The following is a 17,955-nucleotide window of genomic DNA, read 5'->3' as shown; positions in this document are numbered from 1 at the left end:
TGAGGCTGGAAGCTGGTAGAGATATTTTTTAATTTTTAACGTGGATATTTCTCCCCTTCTCGTTTCTGCTGCCTTGTGAAATAAATTTAATGAGCACTTAAACCCCTAAGCAGCCACCAAAGCCCTGAACTGTTCTTCCCTCAAGCCCTGCTGCCATCTGCATTTTAACTCTGCCTTTAGCCCTTTCCACAATTGCTTTTTGTTACCCTGCAGCATGAATTTGATACAAACACCTTGGCTTGACAGACAAACTCGGGCTTTTGAGACGCAGCTCTGAGAATGAAAAGGCTCCTTAAACTCTGACCTTTTATTTTCAGTGTGAGACTCGATATAAAGTGGAAACCTCTTCCCCACCACCTCATTTCTGTGGCGCACTTCCCAGTACAGCAGAGACCCTTGAAATACAAAAGAAAATCCTCTTCAAAGGAGAAAGCTTCTCTTGCATGTAAACTTTAAAAATCAAACCCTCCAACACCAGCTTCCAAAACTTTCTGTGCGGGCTTAAACAATCTAGAACAAGACAAGATAACGTTTTCCCAAACACAGCAAAACATCAACCAGTTACTCCTCATCCATATCCATTGTTCAGTGCAAAGATTGTTTGCTCTGCTCCTCTGGGGAAAAGCACTTTTGCTACATGAGCAGCAGCAGCAGCACCTGGGGAAATACCCAGGGAAAGGATTGCCCGGCATTCCCGACTCCAGGCAGCTGCTGCACATCAGGCAGGATAAAGCAGCAGGAGGGGACATCCCTTGTAGATCCTCTGTCCATGTTTTTGCTGCAAAGAGGCTCTAACAGTCCTGCTCTGCTTTTTCCTCCGATTTGCAGAGGTGGCCGTAGATTTCTAAGCAGCTCCTGTAAGGGTAGAAAGGAAATTTAAGCTATGGAATATTTACATCAATGCTTTGGCTGGAGAAAAAAAGGAAAGAGGGATGCGCTGTTTCTGGGAAAAGTTCTTTCTTTTCACAGTATGGAAGAAAAAAGGAGCTGGGAAATGCTTCAAGAGGTTCAGTCCATGGTCTTGTGAGTGTGTGGGCCTGGCCCAGCCCTTCCAGAGCCCTTGGCAAACAGGATTTAACAGAAGGGAATGTCATTTTTGGTGGGAGCCACTGGAAAAGGCAGCTCAGAGCCGCGCTTAACTCTGAGGGCCCCAGAGCAAATGTGAAACCTCATGAAACGTGCCACTTCCAGGGCTGGCAATCTGTAGATTCCAGGAGTTAAGAGACTCCACTGCTGCACTTGGGATTAAATGTTGGTCTGTGGTTTAGGAGAACCCTGCAAGGACAGGGTGGTGTTGGGATCTGGGCTGAATCCTAAGTGCACTGTGTCCCCTTGGGAATGGCTGGTGACAGCACAGGCTGAGAGAGCTCTTCCCTGTGCTTGGATAAAGAAGCTTTGGGGTAGGGAATATCCTCCTGTGGTACGTTTGCATGAGGAGGTTTGGGTGGAGAAGGGGAAAAGGAATGCTAAAGGCTGCAGAAAATGGTTAAGTGTGTCCAGCTGAGGCTGGAGTAACAGAACAGCTCCAAGCTGGGTGAGTAAAACAATCCACAAACTCATGGATGTTTTCTAGAGCTTTAGGAATTCATGTGCAATGAAGATCTGAGTGAAACCAGGAGAGGACAGTTCCATCATCCACAGCACGGCTCCCCAAAGCTAAACCTCAGCTCATTTCCACATATTTCTGAGGAAACCACCACTTAAATTGCCACACCTGCTTCTTGGGAAGCCACTCCACTCCTCTGCAGGAGTTCCCAGCAAATCCCTCTTTGCTGTTGGGCAAATTCCTGCTGGGATCCACTGGGGACCAGGAGGAAAAACCTGTGACCCCACCCTGGACTCTTCCCACCCATCCCTTTCCTCCTCCCAGCCCCTCTGCCCCTCAGGAATGGCACCCAAACGCACTTGTAGATGGAGAGCTCCCGATGCAGGCTGGTCCTCAGCTCCTCCAGCTCCTGGTTCTTGCGCTGCTGGAGCTGGACCCCGTTCTTGAGCTCCTTCAGCCTGTCCTCCAGCTCCTCCACCTGCTCCTGGGGGGAGAAAATGAGTGGATAATCTGAGGGAGGAAGGTGCCTGTGCTCCACTGCTTCCCTCGCTCTCCTCAGGGATCCCCCTGTGGATGGTGCTGGTCTGGACAAGCACAGCCAGGCTGTCCCTGCCCAAGCACCCTCTTTAAAAACCGCTGCAAAAAAAGCTTTGCTTTCATACAAAGGTGGGAATTTGGGCTGGGCTGGGCTGTGTTTTGTCCTTAAGGCTTCTCCTGGCTGCTCGGTTTTGTCCCCTAAACTACTTAGTGTATGTTTTGAGAAGCTGCCAGAGCTGTATAAACCCGTGAGTCAGAAGAAGATAAATAAGGAATTTGGGAAAAGGAAAACGTGGAGGCACACCAGGGGTCCAAGGGACCCTGAAAATCCAGGACAAGCCGTGGCATGGGTGCTGATGGTTCTGGTCCCCATCCCAGCAGGGAGGAGCTGTGATGGAAGGGGAATGGCAGCTTCCAGAAACTGCTGGGAGGAGGCAGCAATTGCGAGCCGAGAACAGAGTGTATTGAAAGGGGGGAGATTAATTGTGGAGCCTCTTTGCCAAATGTGCTCTTGGAGATATTGAATTGCCTTGTCCCTCAGGCTGAGGGGATGCCTGGCCCAGCCAGAAATAACCCTCCCAGGAGGCAGCCCGGCCCTGGGGCTGTGGGGACAGGGGGTGAGACCCTTCCTGGCAGTAGGAGTGGCAGAATCTGCCCCAGCAGGAGAGGCTTTTGAAAGAAAAGCCACCTTTATTCGAAGCTGGCTTTTCCAAACGTCTTGGCTCAGTCCTGTGCTCGGAGGAGCTGTGGGAAACGTGTGGTGCCTGTGCTCAGCAGCACTGCTGAGCTTTGGGAAGGAAACCCCCATCCCCTCCACCTCATTCCTAGAGCCATTTCTGAGGGGCAGGCCAAAACCAAGTGAGAAAATATTCAGGGGAAACCTATTTTCCAAGCTGGGTGAAGCCCCAAACTTTCCTACTGCATCCTTGGGTTTGCCTTATTCCCAGGGCCTCCTGTTTCACCTGCCCTGTGCCAGGCTGGGGGATAATTTTGATTCCAACCAGCAGGAGATGTTCCACATCCTCCCCCTCCTCATCCACACTCCTTCCCTGGGCCCTACAAGCAAATCCTGCATCACCCACATTTCCCTGAACGCAAAGCACGACTCCCACTCTCAAAAGAAGGTGGAGTGGTGCCCTTCGGGGCACGTACCCGGTACTGCCCGACCTCCTCATCCCGCTTCTGCTTGACCAGGACAATCTGCTCCTCCAGGCTGCGGTTCTGCAGCCGCAGCCGGCTGACCTCGCCCTGCAGGGGCCTCAGGGCTTCCTTCATGCCCTGGATCTCGCCCTGCATCTCCTGCAGCGCCTTGGCCCCGGCCTCGCGCCGCTCCAGCAGCCGCAGCAGCTGGGGCTCGTAGTGCTCCTCCAGCCCCCGCCGGCTCTCGGCCACGAAGCTCTCGAACTCCATAGAAAGCCGGCGGCTCTCCTGGAGGTACAGGTTGTCCTGCCGGCACGGCGGAGCCTCCAGGCGCTGCCTCAGAACTTCCTTCTCCTTCTCGCAGGTCTCCTTCAGCTGGGAAAGTTCCCCGGAGAGCTGCCCGGCCTGGCTCTCCAGCTCGCCCTGGTAGGCGGCGTGCTGGGAGAGGTCGTGCCGGCGGCTCTCCAGCTGGTACTGGCAGGCCACGCATTCCTTGGTCACCTTGAACAGCTTCTGCTTGATCTGCCGGATCTCATCCCGCAGGTTGTCCCTCTCCAGCTCCACCTTGGCCAGCAGCCTGCAGGCTGCCTGGATCTCCTCGTGGGCATGGCGGATCTCCTGCAGCGCCGGCTCCCGCAGCTGGGCCAGCTCCGCGATCAGGCTGTCCCGCTCCCTCTCCAGCTGCTCCACGATTTCGATGCACTCCTGGAAATAATTCCCCAGCTCTTCCAGGGTCAGGCACTGGTGCTCTGTGGCATCAGCATCCAGAGGGCTGCCTGCTCCCTCTGCGTCCATGTCCAGCGGGATCCCTGCCCCATCCGCGTTTTCTGGGATCCCTGCCCTGTCTGTGTCCATGTCCAGTGGGATCCCTACTCCATCTGCATCTTCCCCCAGTGGGATCCCTGTCCCAGCCTCATCCACGTCCAGCGGGACTCCTGCCGCATCCACATCTGCTGGGATCCCTGTCCCGCTTGCATCCACATCCAGTGGAATCTCTACTCCATCTGCATCCATGTCCAGTGGGATTCCTGCCCTACCTGCATCCACGTCCAGCGGGATCCCTGCCCCGTCCACATCCAGTGGAATCCCTACTCCAGCTGCATCCACGTCCAGCGGGACTCCTGCCACGTCCACATCCAGCGGGATCCCAGCCCCGGCTGCATCCTCATCCAGCTGGATCCCTGGTGGGTTTAGCTCCGAGGAAGGATCCCTGCTGGCAGCTTGCAGATCCCAGCTGGAGTCTGGGCTGTCCCTGTGCAGGGGTTTAGATCCATTCCTCACTGGATCCAATGGTGGGTGAGGACATTCTGGGTGTGGAGCAGCTCCTTCAGCTGCTCCCTGTGGGGCTGGGGATGCTCCGGCTTCATCCAACTGCAGCTCTGGAGTAGGCTCGGGCTGTGCCATCAGGTCCCTGGGAAGGAGAGGGGATGTGAACCAGAGCAATGAGTGTAACAGGTCTCAGCCTTTCCTCCCCACCCTGTGAGACCCCAGAGCCAGGGGGGTCCTACCGTGGCCCTGCTGCCGTGACCATCCCCGCGTCACCCACAGGGCTCAACGCTCTGGTGTCAGCTTGGGCCCAGACTGTCCAAAATAAGGAAAGAAAACCCTCTTCAAACCCTATTAAAGTGTCTGACTGCCACGGAGGAGAAGCGAGGGATGTAAATCCAGACCCCAAACCCAAGAGCTGCTCTGGAGCCAACCTGTCACGGCCACCCTTCCCAGCGGCACCGATGTGACCCGTGCGAGCACTCCCTGGAAAACTTGCCGGGGGGTTTTAGCGGGTGTGCCATAACCTCACGGCAAGGGAATGCGCTGCTGGAAGCTCAGGCAGGCTCCGGGATGACTGAGATGGAGCGAACCTCGCACGCACAGCCCCGGGCGAGCGGCAGCGTCTGCAGCAGCAGCAGCCGGCGCTTTGCAGAGTCATCCGATCGCGGCATTGTCCCCGGCCACGGCACCTGCAGCTGCCGCCACCACCACCAAACCCTCGCTCTCGCATTCTCCCGGCTGCTATTTGGGGTAGGATGGACACAACAACGCTCGAGGACGAGCCGGGGCTTTTCCTGCTGCTGCCAAGAGCCGGTGGGATCGGTGGGAGGATGCTCTCACCTCTCGGCCACGCCGCTGAGCTCATGTCTAGTCATTCCCGAAGGAATGAGCGCAGGCTGGCACTCACAGGCAGCCCTCGGCTCGGAGCAACGGCTTTAAGCAAAGAACTGATTTTCACCGATACTTTCTCTCCTAATAAGGCAGTTTTCGGCACTGATGACACATCGCAGCCTCGGACTCAGCAGCCGGCGGCTGGAGAGGGGGCAGCGCCTGGAAAGGTGGGAAAAGGGCTCCTCTGCCCCGTTTTTCCTCGCCCTCCCCGCTGCCAGGGCTTGTTTTTCAAAGTTCTTGGATCCGCTTCGCATGGGCAGGACGGGGAGGGGAGGGCCCCGTTCTGCCTTCCCAGCGGGGCTTGGGGGCTCTCTCCCACCCACCACCCCTCATTCCAGGGCCCCTCAGAACTCCTGGGTGCTCCAGAGAGACCACCCCCTCTCTCCCCGATCATTCCTGAGGGTCCAGGAATGCTGAACCGCCGTTCCCCCCACCCCATCCCTGCCCCAGGCCCCCCACCTCGCCGAGGATCCCGCACCCACGAGACCCCCCCGGGCGGACACCGGCCCCTTCCTGCCCAGCCCTGCTCGCCCGGGTGGGCTCCTACCTTCCTCCCCTGGAGCCCAGCGCCGCCGGCTCTGCGCTGCACATGGGCTTAGCATGGGGCGGAGAGGGGTTATTAATAAACAGCGCTGGAAATCAGACTCCCCGGAGCAGCCGCTTCCCCCGGCCTGCGGTGCCAGCTGCGGGCGCTGCCTTCCTCCGCCCCCGGGAGGAGGAGGAGGAAGAGGAGGAGGAGGGCGGGGAAGGCCAGGCTGGCTGCATCCCTGGCAGAGGCAGCCGCAGGGACTGGCTACAGCCAGCCCTCATCCCTGGGGAGCGGCCCCCCAGCTCCCATCCAGCCCTGGCTGTTCCCACCCTCCGATTTATGGGGGAGCTTTGTTTTGTAGGGTCTTCAAAATGCCCCTTCCAGCCTCACTGGCAGATCCTTCCCTGGATCCGCAGGTCCCCATCCCACCGGGGTCCTGGGCAGGGCTGGGATGGGGATAATGGGGTGCCGGGGTGGGGTCCCCTGGGGCTGCGGGGGTCTGGCTGTGGTGGAAGGGGAAATGCCAGAGGATGCAGCTCGTGGCCTCTGAATGCCACGGCCTCATCCTGAGCATGGAACGGGATCTGTGAGGGTGCTGGTAGCACAGAGCTGCACTCCCCAGGTACTGATTATCAATGGATTAAATACCAGTATCTCGGGATTCTTTATACGCCCCAGGTTGGCCCCACAAACCTCGGTAATGGCAGAGCGCAGCCTCTGCTTCCTCTTCCGCCCATAACCCATCCCTGCCACCCTTTTCCCTCTGTTTTGGGGGTGCAGAAGGTGCTGTTTCTCTCTCCAAAGCCCCGTGGGGGCCATGGTCAAACTCCTGGGTGTCCAACAGCGACTCTGCCCTCACCCACTTGGTTCCCCACCTCTGCTTACCCACAGCTCTTCTCTCCCGTGCTGCCCATCCCCATCCTCCCCACTCCATGGATCCTTAAACCTTTTGTCCATAATATCACCAACAAATATTTACATAAAATACCCATTTTAGATATGTTTTGCCACGTTGGCATGGGTGCATCATCCTGGGGTCACCCTTTGGCCTGTCCACCCCTCACGGTGTTGCCCCCTGAGCCTACCTCTGCCCGCTCCCGCTCCTGCCGTGCTCAGGAAGTCGCCACTCGCCTCTCAGGAAGTCTCCAGCTTACGTGCCCCAAAACCACCCAGCAGCGCACACCACAGCCTGCGACATCGCCCAGTGCCACCCCCGTCACTGGCACCGTCACCTTGCCCATGGCTCGCTGGCCACGGAGCTGCAGAAATCGAGTTTAAAATAACAGTGCCGGTCCATCCTTTGGGAACAGAGCTTTAAAAGGAAAAGGGAGATTTGAGTGGGTTTTTTTTCTCTTTTTTTGGATCCTGTTGCTTTTTGCAGCGCGACACACCTTCTTTTTCCCTCTCTTTTTTTTTTTTTTTTTTTTTTTGTTCCATGAAGCGCCTCTATTTTTGACTCCATCGGAGAGGAATGCTGTTAATTCGCACAAGTTGGGTGTATAAATATCTATCTAGAGCTGCGACTGCCAACGGGAGAAACCTGCGGATCGCACGGGCCGGGACCAACAACCCTTGTAGGGCCTGGAGGGGACAATGACAACGCGAGCCCGGGCTGGGCTTTATCTGATGAGCTGCCAAGGGCAGGGTGGGGAGTGAGGAGGCTCAGCTGTTCCCTGCTCCGTAAGCAGATACCCCGGCCCAGGCCCCGGCACGGGGATGTTTTGTGGATATAACCAGGCAACAGCCGGCTCCGGTGTCCCCGATGTGCCCGGCAGAGCCCGGCCGGCCGCGGGCACACGCTGGGGCCGGGCGGTGCAGGGAGATGCCGCCGGCAGCGAGCAGCGTGGACTTTGCTCCGGTAAACAGAGCTGGCGGTGTGTTATCGGCGCTGCCAGAGGCAGGAAAAAAGTCAGGAGAGAGTTTGAGAGACGGAAAGTTTGAGATCCGGCTCTTGGGATGAGTGGCAGCGGCTCCGGGCACCGCGCTGCCAACACGGAGTCCTTGGCTGAGGGCGGTCGTGGGGAGCAAAGAGCAGCTGTGGGGAGCTTCACCCGCTCTCTGCTGACCTGGGGCTGTGTCTGCCTTCCTGGTGGATTTTTCCTTCCCGTCACGCACGGCAGATTTGCCCCGGGGGCAGGGACCCAGCGCGGCGTCGCCACCGTGGCACCACCAGCACCACCCTGGCACTGCCACGGCGGCTCCGTCCCCGCGCTGTCCCCACACAATCGGTAGGGACAGGCTGGAGGTACCAGGGAAATTGCCCAACCTCGGCGCCTCCTCAGCCCAGAGGCAGCGCCGTGGGGTGTCCAACCTGCCCGAATTCCAGCGTGGATGGGATTTAGGAGCGGCTTTGCCCTCGCCCGCTGTGTTTGCCGAGGGCTCGGGGGTCCGGCTGCTGCCGGGAGAGCGGTGCCAGCTCCGGCCTCTCGAGTGTAGGAGCTGCAATCTGATCCCGGGGGGAAAGTGTGATTCATCCTCGGAGCTGGGAGCGCTTCCAGAGAAGGATCCTGGCTCCGAGGGCGGTGGCACATTGTGCCCGCTCCTGCCCTGCCCTCGCACGGTGGCCCCTTTGCCCCGGCCAGGTGAGGGGTCCCTGCATGACTCCGCAGCTGCACGCGAGGGGATTCACCCCGGTTTGGGGGGTTGGATGCCTCTGTCCCTTTGAGAACAGCCGGGCTTGCTTCGCCTCCTGCCTCAGTTTCCCCAGATGAGAGCTGGGGTGGCTCCTGGAGAGGGAGGGGAGGTTGCCCAGCAGGGATGGAGGAGGAGGAGGAAGAAGAGTGCAGCGTGGGCATGCGCCCAGCTGGGAGCTGGGGCAGGGATGAAAGGGGGAGCCCGAAGGCGCTGTCTGCCCCGCAGGGACCTTGGCAGCTCCACGGGAGCAGGGCCAGACCGTGTCCTTGTGCCACCGGCGCCAGCGGCTCCCCCTTATCTGGGTGCTGGGTCCCGCTTTCCCTGCGCGGAGGAGGATGAGGAAAACGCCATCCCAGCAGCTCCTGAGGGAGACACCGGCCCGGCCAGGATCCAGCTGCAGGGATTCTTGGAGTGTGTCCGCTTCCACATCCCATTCCTCCGGCTTTATCTTTGCTCAGCCCAGATATGGGGATTAAACATCTGCCTCAAGGCTGCCTGTCCTGGCAGCTCCCCCAGCACCCCGGGGTGTCCCTGTGCCACCCGTGTCACACCCAGGGGGTTTTCACACCCCAGGGCTGGGGCTGCCACGTGCTGTCAGCCCCATCAGGCCCGTGCCAGCCCAGTGCGGCAGCTCTGATGTGTCCATGACATCCCACAGGGCATCGAGGCTGTGCTGGCATTCCCGCAGGCTTTTCTCTTTCAGGAAAGGTTCGGGATGCTCACGCAGCAGCCGGAGATGCCTCTTGTGGCCACCTGTCCCTGTCACCACAGACACGGGTGATACTCCTGGGCTGTGACAGAACTGTCCCTTCCAGCACGAGGGAGCTGGGAAGGAAGAAACCACTGCTATTTATCCATCCATCCATCCATCCATCCATCCATCCATCCATCCATCCATCCCACCTCCATGTACCCAGCACCCGAGCAAGGAGATCAGTGCCTCCCTCTTCCCATGACATTTATGGCCCAGGCACCCTTCTAAAACCCCCCATTTTTACAACTGAGCTGATTTCCAGCACCACAACCACCAGTCCCCGTGTCCCAACGATCTCCAGCGGGGTCACTGCAGCCCAGGCTCCGCGCTGGCTTTTTCCATATCCTGGGGCAAGAAACAGGGAGCAGGAGCCGCTTCCTGCAGAAGGGCTTTGGAGCGAGCAGCTCCTGCTCAGGGTGGGAAGAGGCACCCACGGGGCTCAAAGGGATGCGGGAGGACCTTGTCCCGGCCACCTGTGCGTGACGGAGGCGTTAATGAGTAATGAGGGAGCAGCCAGGGCTCAGTGTCCCGGGGAGGGGACGGAAATGGGGGCAGGGGACGGATGAGCTCGGCCCAAGGCACCGGCTGCACCCTGGCACGGGCAGCAGGAGCTTCTGTGGCTGCTCAAGTGCGATGCCAGGGCTGGCAGCCGATGTTTTGGCTTCCTCATGTGCCCTTTTGGGTCTCATTTCCCAGAGATCAGGCACCTGGGGGCTCTTGGGGACATGGCAGCGTCTCTGCCTCCCCTCCCCTGTGCCTGGGTCTCGTGGGAGCGGAGCTCTCGTGGGAGCTGCTCTCTCCAGGAGAATCCCAGTGTCCTGTGACCATCCTGGCCCCGCAGGTGGAAAATGAGTTACCCTGCAGCTCTCTGGGAGCGGGGGAAGCTCCTGAGGCCCTGCGTGGAGTGCTGGTGCTTTAGGGAGCTTCTGGAATTTCCCTTTCCTCTAGGACTGGGACAACCTTCCTCTTCACATTCCTCCTCTGCTTCCCTCGCCCCTCTGATGGGAGCTCTCCCCACAGTGTACCCAATACCCTCCCCCTCTCTCACTGTGATTATTTGGACAATGCTCCATAACTGTGTGAAAACATCTTTCAAACTGGTTCTGCTGCCACATGAGGAGGGGAAAGATGAAAAATGAGATTTTGTTTTTGGTTTTTTTTTTGGAGGATAATGACTCGGAAGTCGGAGCTCAAAGCGGGAAGTCAACACAAACGCCCTAATTGGGGATTAGAGTCTCCTCAGTGCAGTTCAGCTAGACGTGGGTCAGCAAAGCCTGGGGGAGCAGGCTCAACCCTCGTCCTGGAAAGGAATCAATCCCCTGGGATCACGGAGGGGCACAGAGGTGCCAGGAAATTTCTGCCCAACTCTTTCCAGTGCTCATTAAGATCTTGAGTTTGGGTTCAGAGGGGTGAAGGGGGAGGGATATGAGGCAGAGACACAAAAGCACAGCAAACCTCAGCCTTTCTGCAGGTGTCACTCCGGGTTTGGAGGTGCATCCCCAGCCCTGGTCACTGGTGCTACTGGGAAGCAACAGGATGCTCAGGCTTGCACAGCCCACAAGATTCATGTGCCAGGGCCTGAATCCCACAGGAGATGCTGATGTGCTGGGAAGCCTGAGGATGGACAGGCTTCTCGCTTTAGAAATCCTTCCAGCCCTTTCCAGCGGCTGGCAAACTCCTCCGGGCATACGGCCAGGCCCTGGGAGCATCCGGGAAGGATGCAGCTCCTACACAACCACGCAGCTTTTCACAACAGGAAACACAGGGACCCAAACCCCTCGGAGCCAGGAGCGTGGAAATGCAGCAGAAAGCACCTGTGTTCTTGTCAGGATCATTCCTCTGGCTCGGTCACTGACCTGCTGCTGCTCCAGCCCAGCCCCTGTGCGTCCTGCTGTCCCCTCCCAGCTGGATCACAGAATCATGGAATGGTTTGTGAAGGGAACTCAACACTCATCCTGTTCCCAGCCCCTGCCATGGGCAGGGACATCTCCCACTATCCCAGGCTGCTGCAAACTCCATCCAACACTTCCAGGGATGGGGCAGCCACAGCTTCTCTGTGCCACCTGTGCCAGGGCCTCACTGCCCTCACAGGGAAGGATTTCCTCCTGAAATCTAATCTAAATCAGATCGGTTTGGTCTGAGCAATGCCAGCTTGTACTGCGTGCTGAAATCCTTCCCTGTGAGCTCCTGGTGCCCTCCCGGTGCTGCAGAACCTCGCCAAGAGGCTGAATCCCCCCCTCGCCCCGTGCCATCCGGTTTTCAGGAGCTGATTTGTTATCAGCAACAAGTAGCAGCGTGGCACAGGCTGCAGGCAGCGTCTTGGTGGCCTCAGGGTCGGGGAGCATCGTGTCCCCCTGGGCGCTGCCACTGACGGTGACACGACGAGTGTCACCCTCGGGACCGTCAGGTGAGGAACCGGTGGTGGCTGCGGGATGGGAGAGCAGGGGCAGGACACGGCTGGCAGCTCCGGCTTCTCTCCTGGGGACGGGGACAGGGACAGGGACAGCCTCCCCGGGGATGTGCGGGACGCTGTTCCGGGGATGACGATGCTGGAATTCCGCGCTCCTCTCCCGCTCGGGTGTTTCCCTGTTTTCCTCCTCTTCTCTCCCGCTGCTGCTCAGCACTTCGGGCAAGGAAAACAGAGGGTCCCAAGGGCTGGGATCAGCCCCCGCTGTCCCCGCACCGCCCCCCACCCCCGCGCGAAGGGACAAAGCCGGGACCCACCGGGGAACGGGAAGAACATCTCGGGGAGCCCCGGCAGCCGCGACGGTGACGCCGCTGGCACCAAGGGGAAGGTCCCCGGTCCCCACGCCCCCGGGGCCACCTGCGGGAGGGAGGGGTGGAGGGGCGGGGGCCGGTACAGGCGGAGCTCCCGCAGCCCGGCCCCGCCCCGCACAGAAACTTTCCGTCGGCGCCGGGCGCTCGGCGGGAGCCCGGAGCGGGGCCGGGGCTGCAGCCGGAGCTGCAGCCGGAGCCGAGCCGAGCCGGGCGGGCCCGGCCCTATGGGCAGCGGCTGCCGGCGGTGCGGGGCGGTGCGGGGCGCTGCCCGCCGCGGCCATGTCCGCCGGGGCTGCACCTGCGGCGGGCGGCGAGCGGGAGCCGGAGCGGGGCGGCGGCGGCTCGGAGGGGGCTCCCGGGGCTCCCCCCCGGCGGAAGAAGGCCCGGGCGAACTCGCTGCGCCGGGCGTTCAGCTGGCTCCGGGGCCGGAGGCGGCCGCCCAAGGACGGCAGCACCTCGGGAGGGACGGAGGGAGCAGGTGAGGAGCGCTCGGGGAGGTGGCCACGGTGGCGATGAAGGAAGGGTCGCGACAGTGGCCGTGGAGGTGGGCGAGGAGATTTCAGGGAGCTGCTCAAAGAGGTGTCGAGGTGGTGGCCGCGGTGGTGGCTAAGGAGGGGTCACAGTGGTGGCCACAGTGGTTGGAGTGATGGCAAAGTGTTGAGTGGTGGCTGTGGGAGTGGGCAAGGAGGTGTTGGGGTGGTGGTCGCAGTGGTGGCCGAGGTAGTGGGCAAGGAGGGATCGGGTTGGTGGCTGTGGAGGGCTCCAGGTGGTGGCTGAGGGGTTGTGGCAGTGGCTAAGGAGGAGTCACAGCAGTGGCCGTGGAGGTGGTGAAGGAGAGGTCAAGGTGGTGGCCATGGAGGCCGAGGAGGTGTTAGAGTGGAAGCCAAGGAGGGTCAGGGTGCTGACCCTGGAGGTGGCCAAAGAGGGGTCACAGTGGTGGCTGCAAAGGAGTTGAGGTGGCGGCGTGGCCGTGGCTAAAGAGGGGATGTAGGAGGCGCAGAGTTGCTGGCCATGATGGTGGCCAGGAGAGGTGGAGTTGCTGGCCGTGGTGGCAGCAGGGGTGGCTCCACGGGGTGAAGGAGGTGGCGGCGGTGGCCACGGGGGCCGCGGTGGCCATGGCTGCGGTGGCAGCAGGCCGGATCCGGCAGTCCCTGGCGCGATCTCGCCCCTGCCCCGAGGGCTGGTGCTGGTTCACTGGGTAGGTTCTGCCTGTGCTGAGTCAGAAGGTCACTGGGGCTGAGGGAAATCTGGAGGGATGCCAGCCGCTGCCACCTCCACCTCCACCTCCTCCTCCTGGGCAGGGTGTTTGCATGCTCCAGGTGTGGCCCTTCCTGTCCCAGATATGGCCCTCACCCCGGACCGTCTGTGGGTGCTGCCTCCACATCCCTGGGTGCCAGTCACGTCCCTGCCACCTTGACCAGGACAATCTTGCAGGGGAAGGTGCCCTGGGTCCCCTCTCTTCACCATCCCGGGGCCGTGTTTCGGGAATCCATGGGCTCATCCCGGGAGCTTTGGCAGAGCGATGGGTGCTGGCTTGTCTGGTCACGCTCCTCTCCTCAGCGCTTCTTTGGCAGTAGCAGATGTCCCAACGAGGAAGGTATCACCCCAAAAGCCTCTCCCACCTCACACGGTCGGGGACACCATCTGTGTCACGCCCCTGCCCTCCCTGCGGGCACTTCTGGCAGGGATGTTTTGGCCCTTTTGCCAAGGGAGAGGCCTCTTCTGCGGCACCCAAGCGCAGCAGGATGCTGTCAGCTGGAACTTTCTTCCTCAGTTTGCTCCAGGGAGTGAATTTCCAGGCATCCAAGACCTCATGCAGGCACGTTTCCTGCTTGGAGGAGCACACGGGGATCTGTGATAGGACAGGAGTGGCCATGGAAAGGGAAAAGAGGCTCGGGAAGAGCCGAGCTCTCTGCTGGGCCGATCCATCGGATGCTGCTGGTGGCTCCTTCCCGGCCCTCCGTGCGTGGACGCCGCTGCCACAGCCCAGCACTGAAACCTGAGCAGAAAAAATGAGATGTGCTGGAGCATGTGATGTTCCTCTTTGCGGCACAGAAACGCCCCCAGCAGCTCTGCCAGCCCTTTTTTTCCTCTTATTTTTTTCCCTGAAGTTGTACCGTTCACCAGCTAATCCTCAAAATGCCAAGTCACGGCCTGTCAGGGTCACAGCTTGGGGACCTCCTGCCTGTGCCGTGCTGCTCCCTCGCATCTCGTGCCAGCCAGGGCTCTGTCACTGTGCTGCCACTGTGCTGTCCCATCAGATATCCCAGTGGCCAGGAGAGCTGTCCTGAGTGCCCACAGTCCGTGCTGGTGGTGGAGGCACCGTTCAGTGCCCCAGCCCAGAGGACCCTTCCCCTCCAGGCTGTGCTTTTGGCAGCGCTGGCATCCCGGGGGGACGGGAGGTGCCACAATTCCCCCGGTTCCCGCTGGAGTGCTGGGAGAAGCAGCGCGGATGTGCAGTGGTTGCAGCTTGCCTGCGTGACTGAATCACCCTCCCCGTGCATTTCCAGCACGGAGAGCACGCCAGGAACCCCTCCCTACTCCAGAGCCTCTGGCTCTGCTGCGTCCTCGGGACGCTGCCAGTACATGCCGGGGTTACCGGCATCCATCCCTGTGGGCTGGGGGATAACGTTTCCCTGGAGGATGGGGTCAGGATGCCTCCAGCAGAGGTTCGGGATGAGCTGTGGGGAGGGAAGGAGTGTCAGCCCCGGGTGTTTTCCGTGGGCAGCCACGGCCGCAGCGCCGGGTGCTGGAGCCGGCAGCATCGGCTGCGCCACACGCGGCTCTGACCTGCCCGGAGGCAGCGCCGGCCTCGCCGCCGACATCACGAGCCTTCGTGCAGCGGGACCAGCTGGGAATTTTTCCAAACATCAGCTGGGAGCTGTGGGAGGGGGAGAGGGGAGAGCTGCAGCAGGGCCTTGCAGGCTCTGAGTGCCCTCAGCTTCCCCTGTCTCCGCGTGGTGCTGGGGGGGTTTGGATCAGGTTCGTCACCCCGCAGTTCTCCATCACCCCACCCTTCCCGCAAGTGGGTTTGGTCCTGGAGTGGGCACAGGGCGTGTCTGACCATCCTGGTGGTGGGGAGGGGGAGCAGGATGGCTCCAAGGGGTGGGAGAGAGGGAATTCATCCCAGGAGATGTGGATCAGGACTCATTCCTGAGTACCTGCCCGCTCTGCTGTGGGTGCTGGTGAGGTCGGCATTGCTCAGCACTGAAATCACGGCAGCGGGAGGATGAGAGCATTTCCACTTCGGATCAATCCCGTGGGTCCAGCTATCAGCGATCCCATCTCTGGCTGCCCAAACAGCTGAGCTGTGTAGAGGAAAGGCTCGGTAATCCTGCTCCTGGGCCAGCACCAGCTGCCTCTCCGGGGGACACCAGCGGCTCTGGGAGAGGGATGGGAGGGGGGATGGCTCCATCCCAGCTGGAAGCGCATCCTCTGGATGCTCTGCCCTGTTTGGGTGGATGGGCCCTGCTGGCTGCAGGTGGTATCCCAGCACCTCGCCATTCCAACCGTGTTTATTTCCACAATAACCTTTGGAGGCAGAGGAGGGATTAAGCCCCGGGGTGGGAACTGAGGCAGGGAGAGCAGCTGGGCTGTGCCAAGGGTCAAACACAGAGCAGGGATTTGGGGTGCCTGGCTATTCCCACTGCCTGGGCTGGGTTTCTGGGTGCAGAGATGTAAACACAGCTCTGGGGTGAAGGATGAGCTGGTGCTGGGGTCCAGTGGCTTTAGTCTGTTTTTCTGGCTGCTGCTTTATCCGGCTTTCACAACATTCTTCTTAATTCCTTGATGAAGTAAAGGAATCGATGTTCCAGAAATATTAAATTGGGTTTGGCTTTTTTTTTTTTTTTTAATTTTCCTTTTTGATGCCAGCTTAGTCCAGCAGCAATGATTTCCTGACTGGGGCAGGGAGGGGGGTGGATAGTGATGTTAAAAATAAAGCTTTCAATGCTCACAGCTGCTTTGTAACAGCAGCAAGTGCTCGTTGGGACTGGGGATTTGTGGTGAGCAGAGGGTGGAGGGGCTGGGCTGTGGAGGGGATCATGCTCAGTTCCTTCATGGAAAGGGTTGTTAAGCACTGGAAGGTGTTCAAGAAACACCTGGACGTGGCAGTCAGTGCTCTGGGCTGGTTGACAAGGCGGGGTTTGATCACAAGTTGGGCTTGATGATCTTGGAGGGTTTTTTCCAACCTTAATAATTCCGTGATTCTGTGCTGGTGACACTCGATGCCACGGGGTGCACGTGAGGCCTCAAGGAAATTCAGGGCTGAGCTGTGGAATCTCCCTGGACGATTATTTCCTCCATCCTCTGCTGGCACGCACGGTTTGGTGTAAACACAGGGCTTGCGTTTAGCCCTGAGCTTCTGAGCTCAAAGGAGAGAGGGGAGAGGCGTGGGGATTGTTCCTTGTGTGTGTGTGGGAACGAGTTTGTTAATCAGCCAGAGGCAGAGAGTGACACTTCAGAAAATGTGAGCAGCAGGAATCCCCCGGCTGGCCTGGCCTGGCACCGGCGAGCGGCTGGGCGAACAAAGAGAGGTGTGTCTGCAACCACAGCTATTCCACCTGGAGACAGCTGGAAGAATTACTCCTGAGAATAACGTTCCATAAGATCCGATAAAACTATTTCAGCGGGGTCACATTTCCCCGTGGAAGGAAGGTCTGATTTCATAAGACAATATCATCATTGACTCCGAGTCCGGCAGCGACGGGAACATAACCCTCTGGAAGGTGAAGAGCTGGGCAAGGATGAAGTGAAAAACCATTTCCCTGCCAAGCAGGAGCCGGAGCCTTGGGCTGGTCCTGCTGTGCGTGGATAAAATCCACCTGACCCTGAGCAGGGAGCTGGGCTCCCTCCACCTCTGCAGGCTGGAGCCAGACCTGTCATCAGCAGAGCCGGCCTGGACTCCGGCTGGAGCAGGAAATCATTTGAAACCCTTCTGGTTATGTATTTCTGTTAATGATTGGGGATCTCAAGTGGGGTTTTTGTGTTACCTTTGCCTCGCTGAGCTTTACTTCCCCGTGAAGGGAACAAGGGCTGAATTCCTTTCTCATTCAGGCAGCTCAGCTCCTGCTCTGCGTTTGCCTGGAGATGGGATCAGGTTTAGGAAACACCAGGAGTGGATGAGACACCGGGAGGGATGGATGGAGCACCAGGAGGGACAGATCTGTCCCCATGCCAGCACAGAGGGGTGCCCATGCCTGGGCTGGCCGCTCTGACCAAGGGAATGTGTGACTTTGGGATGATCAGATGTGCTTGGGGCAGTCACGCCGTGCTGACCAGATCTGTATCTCATGAACAGCTTCTCTGCTGCTCCAAGCTCTTATCAGAGTTCTCTCAGTGAAGAAAACCGGGGATTTCTGGCCTGGAGAAGAGATTCTGCCTGGAATCAGCATCTCTGGGCCCCAGCTCTCCATTCTCATGTGCTGGGGAGGCTGAGAATGCTTTCCCTCCTTTCTCTCCCCTCTCCTTTGGGCTGTACTGGGGTTCTAACACAGCACAAGGAATTGGGGTGCTCAGCTGTCCCCACTCCCCAGGCTCCCTGAGCCAGATTTCTGCTCACAGCAATGAAAACCAGGTCTGGGATGCAGGATGAGAGCAGGCCTGCCCACAGATGCCAGGGGCTTTGTGCCCTGGAGCACCAACAGGGCAGCTCAGTGGGGTCTGTGGGGATGCTGGAGCCCCCCATGCTGCTCTCAGCCCCCCAAATTTGGCAGGGACTGAACCACGAGGCCCAGGAGGAGCTGGAGCTCGGCTCCACGTGGCTGCGAGTTACCCCCTCACGGTTGTTCCAGCTCAGAGGAGCCACTCGGTATTTTTGGCACACGTGGGCTCTGCTGGGTGCCGGGGGCTCGGCTCCCTCCCGGAGCCCTGCCGGCA

The 17,955-nt window shown here is 59.5% G+C and overlaps 1 protein-coding gene across 2 annotated transcripts; it reads right to left on the bottom strand.

The window, feature by feature from the left end:
* Window positions 1–292: 292 nt before the first annotated feature.
* Window positions 293–7,191, bottom strand: SYNC (syncoilin, intermediate filament protein). 2 transcript variants are annotated; one of them, XM_042015400.1, is made up of 4 exons: window positions 6,998–7,191; window positions 3,236–4,634; window positions 1,906–2,030; window positions 293–855 (listed from the first exon to the last, which is right to left on the bottom strand). In XM_042015400.1, the coding sequence occupies exons 2-4, from the start codon at window positions 4,625–4,627 to the stop codon at window positions 792–794; spliced, it is 1,581 nt and encodes a 526-aa protein (XP_041871334.1). In that variant the 5' UTR covers window positions 4,628–4,634; window positions 6,998–7,191; the 3' UTR covers window positions 293–791. The 2 variants fall into 2 exon arrangements, with proteins under 2 accessions (XP_041871334.1, XP_041871333.1); XM_042015399.1 differs by lacking the exon at window positions 6,998–7,191 and adding an exon at window positions 5,931–6,112.
* Between the last annotated feature and the right edge of the window lie 10,764 nt (window positions 7,192–17,955).

This window comes from Corvus kubaryi, unplaced genomic scaffold (genome assembly GCF_017639235.1).
Source record: "Corvus kubaryi isolate FWS band 111438036 unplaced genomic scaffold, C.kubaryi_AGA036_p1.0 split3-37304, whole genome shotgun sequence".
In the NCBI taxonomy this organism is placed as follows: domain Eukaryota; kingdom Metazoa; phylum Chordata; class Aves; order Passeriformes; family Corvidae; genus Corvus; species Corvus kubaryi.
The sequence above is the reverse complement of the archived record's forward strand: the minus strand, read 5'-3'. Positions and strand labels throughout refer to the sequence as shown.

What these genes read in the sequence shown, in the direction of transcription:
- SYNC (XM_042015399.1), bottom strand. Translation starts at nt 5,974, where the DNA reads ATGTGCAGCGCAGAGCCGGCGGCGCTGGGCTCCAGGGGAGGAAG. An exon ending in AGGAGGTCGGGCAGTACCGG is followed by an intron (nt 2,031 to 3,235) that starts GTACGTGCCCCG and finishes TTCTCCCCCCAG; the next exon opens with GAGCAGGTGGAGGAGCTGGA. An exon ending in CGGGAGCTCTCCATCTACAA is followed by an intron (nt 856 to 1,905) that starts GTGCGTTTGGGT and finishes CTACCCTTACAG; the next exon opens with GAGCTGCTTAGAAATCTACG.